A 2,436-nucleotide genomic window follows, 5' to 3' on the forward strand; every position below is an offset into this window, starting at 1 on the left:
TTTTTTTGTTTACAAGATTTTATGTGTCCAAGATATGTAGCCAAAGGTGACCTTGAACTCCTGATCTTCCTATGCTTATCTCCCTGGCTGGTACTGTGATTACAGAGGCATCACCACACCATTACAACCAGTTAATGTGATGCTATCGATCCAACCCAGAGCTTCTTACATGCTTGGCAAGACTCTTTAAACTGGTCTACAGCACTAACCTGTTTTTAGAAAGTAAGAATGCATTCAGAAAATAAAGTGCTATTTTGCTGTTGATTTGCTTTTAATTCACTAGTACTAATGTCTTGAATATATTTTACCAGAATATTCAGTGAATTGGAATGTGTTGAATTTTCTATTTTCTGGTCTAAGACTACATCAGAAGTTTAGATGTGGATTAAATATGGATTGAGAGAAAATCTAGATGCATCAGTGGCTTTTTGCTTGTTTTTAAAAACTGAACAAAGATTCTGGAGAGATAGCTCAGTAGCACTTGTTAAGAGCACTTGGTACTTTTAGAGGACCCAGTTTCCATTTCCAGCACCTACATGGTGGCTTACAGCCTTTGGTAACTCCAGTTCCAGGGGATCTGACACCCTCTTCTATCCTCTGGAGGCACCAGGCATTCACATGGTACATAAACAAACATTCAGGCAAAGTGCTCATGAACATAAATACAATAGATGAGTTTAAAAATAAAAACAAAACAAAAAAGGGAACAATTAGAAGACAGCTCCCATTTACCATCATAGGGACAGCTGAGAGGAGATAAAATTCATAATAGACTTCATGTAGAGACAGATTCTGAGGAATTCTGAGGTTTAGAAGAGACATCCAGGCTAGAGACAGAATGGATTAAATCTGGCATCTAAAACTGTGAGAAGAAATAAGATCACAAATAGACACACACACACACACACACACACACACACACACACACAGAAGAGGTCTGGGATTAAGCTTTAGACACAAACAACAAACAGGCAAGAAGATATTAGATATCAATGAAGAGAAGGGACAATCACGAGACAGGAAGAAAACCATGAGAATATTTCAAAAAACAAACTGAAATGTTTTAACCATAACAAAACCCAGTACTGGGAAGTCACTACAAAGAAGACAGTTCTGGGTTGATGAGTATGCTTGTAATCTTGATTGTGGTGATGAAATGATTTTCCCCAGTTTATACCTTGAATATCATCCTGGTCCTCCTGCTTCTACCTCCCGAGTGATGATAGGCATATGCTACCATACCCGTCTCAAATATGATTATTATTCATTATCTATTTAAAAACTGGGGGGCACTGAGAGCTGTACATTATTTTCATGTGTAGTAATTATTGGAGTTTTAAACTTGTTTATAATTAATATTCATTAAGTGTTGGTTTAAAGTATAACTGAATTAATTGAATAATTTGTTAATAATATTATTCCACACAACTTAAAGTACCTATGTCTCTGTAAAAAGATTTTCATAAAAATGTAAGTCATTTTTGCCATATGTATTCACTTGTTCACTCATTCATTCATCCTTCTTGAGGTTCTGAGTCTTCAGCCAAGTTCCTTTTGCATGACGTTCCACCACTGAGTTACATTTCTAGTCTACAACTGACCATTAAGACAAACTACTACTTCCATCACTAAGATATGCTGAATGCAAGGTTTGAAGTAGTTGTAGTAAAGAATTGGTAAACTATTTCCTTTAGCGTTTCGCATTCAATAATAACTTGCTTTGGAGGTGAGAAAGAATGGATATGTTTTGAATGGTGTAGAGATTTGAGTTCCATAATTTTAATATATTGTTTTCTATAGGTGATAGGAAATACAAGACCTTCCCAGAGAGGCCTCTTATTCTCAGCCTTGGCTTATTTGGGTTTTGAAACCTATCAAGTCATTTCTCAGGCTGCTGTGGTTCATGCCACAGCCAAAGGTAAGCAGAAGCTAGAGATCTTGATTTATTTTGTGGGTGAGTGACTGTATGCCTCTGTAGGCATACGCAGAGGCCAGAGATGAATTTCATGGCCTCTTCTTTGGTCCTCCGGCTCTGAGTTGTTGTTGTTGTTGTTGTTATTATTATTATTATTATTATTATTAGTAGTAGTAGTAGTAGTAGTAGTAGTTTATGTATATGGGTGTTAGATTTAACTGCTGAGCCATCTCCCCAGCCCCTCCAGCTGCTTTTCTGAGATAAATTCACTGAACCTGGAGCTCTGCTTTCCAGTGCTGGGCTTAGAGATGTAATCTGTAATTACACAATCAGCTTTTTATATGGCTGCTGAGGATCTAAACTCAGGTCCTCATGCTTACAATAAGCTCTTTACTTCCTGAGCCAGCCCCCTAATGTTGATATTTTGTCATTCGTTTATTTGTATGCATAATGAAATTAATAGTGTCATCTGTTCTTCTTTGTCAGTCAGTGTATATATATATATATATATATATATATAT

General features: G+C 36.5%; 1 protein-coding gene across 1 annotated transcript in view; it reads left to right on the top strand.

Annotated features, from left to right (window-relative positions):
* Window positions 1–2,436, top strand: part of Rmdn1 (regulator of microtubule dynamics 1) — a 33,828-nt gene that overhangs the window by 3,730 nt on the left and 27,662 nt on the right. The window contains exon 2 of the mRNA XM_021222245.2: window positions 1,801–1,918. Within this exon, the coding sequence (XP_021077904.1) occupies window positions 1,801–1,918 (118 nt within the window). The remainder of the gene's footprint in view (window positions 1–1,800; window positions 1,919–2,436) is intronic.

Source organism: Mus pahari, chromosome 22, assembly GCF_900095145.1.
Source record: "Mus pahari chromosome 22, PAHARI_EIJ_v1.1, whole genome shotgun sequence".
NCBI classification, from domain to species: Eukaryota; Metazoa; Chordata; class Mammalia; order Rodentia; family Muridae; genus Mus; species Mus pahari.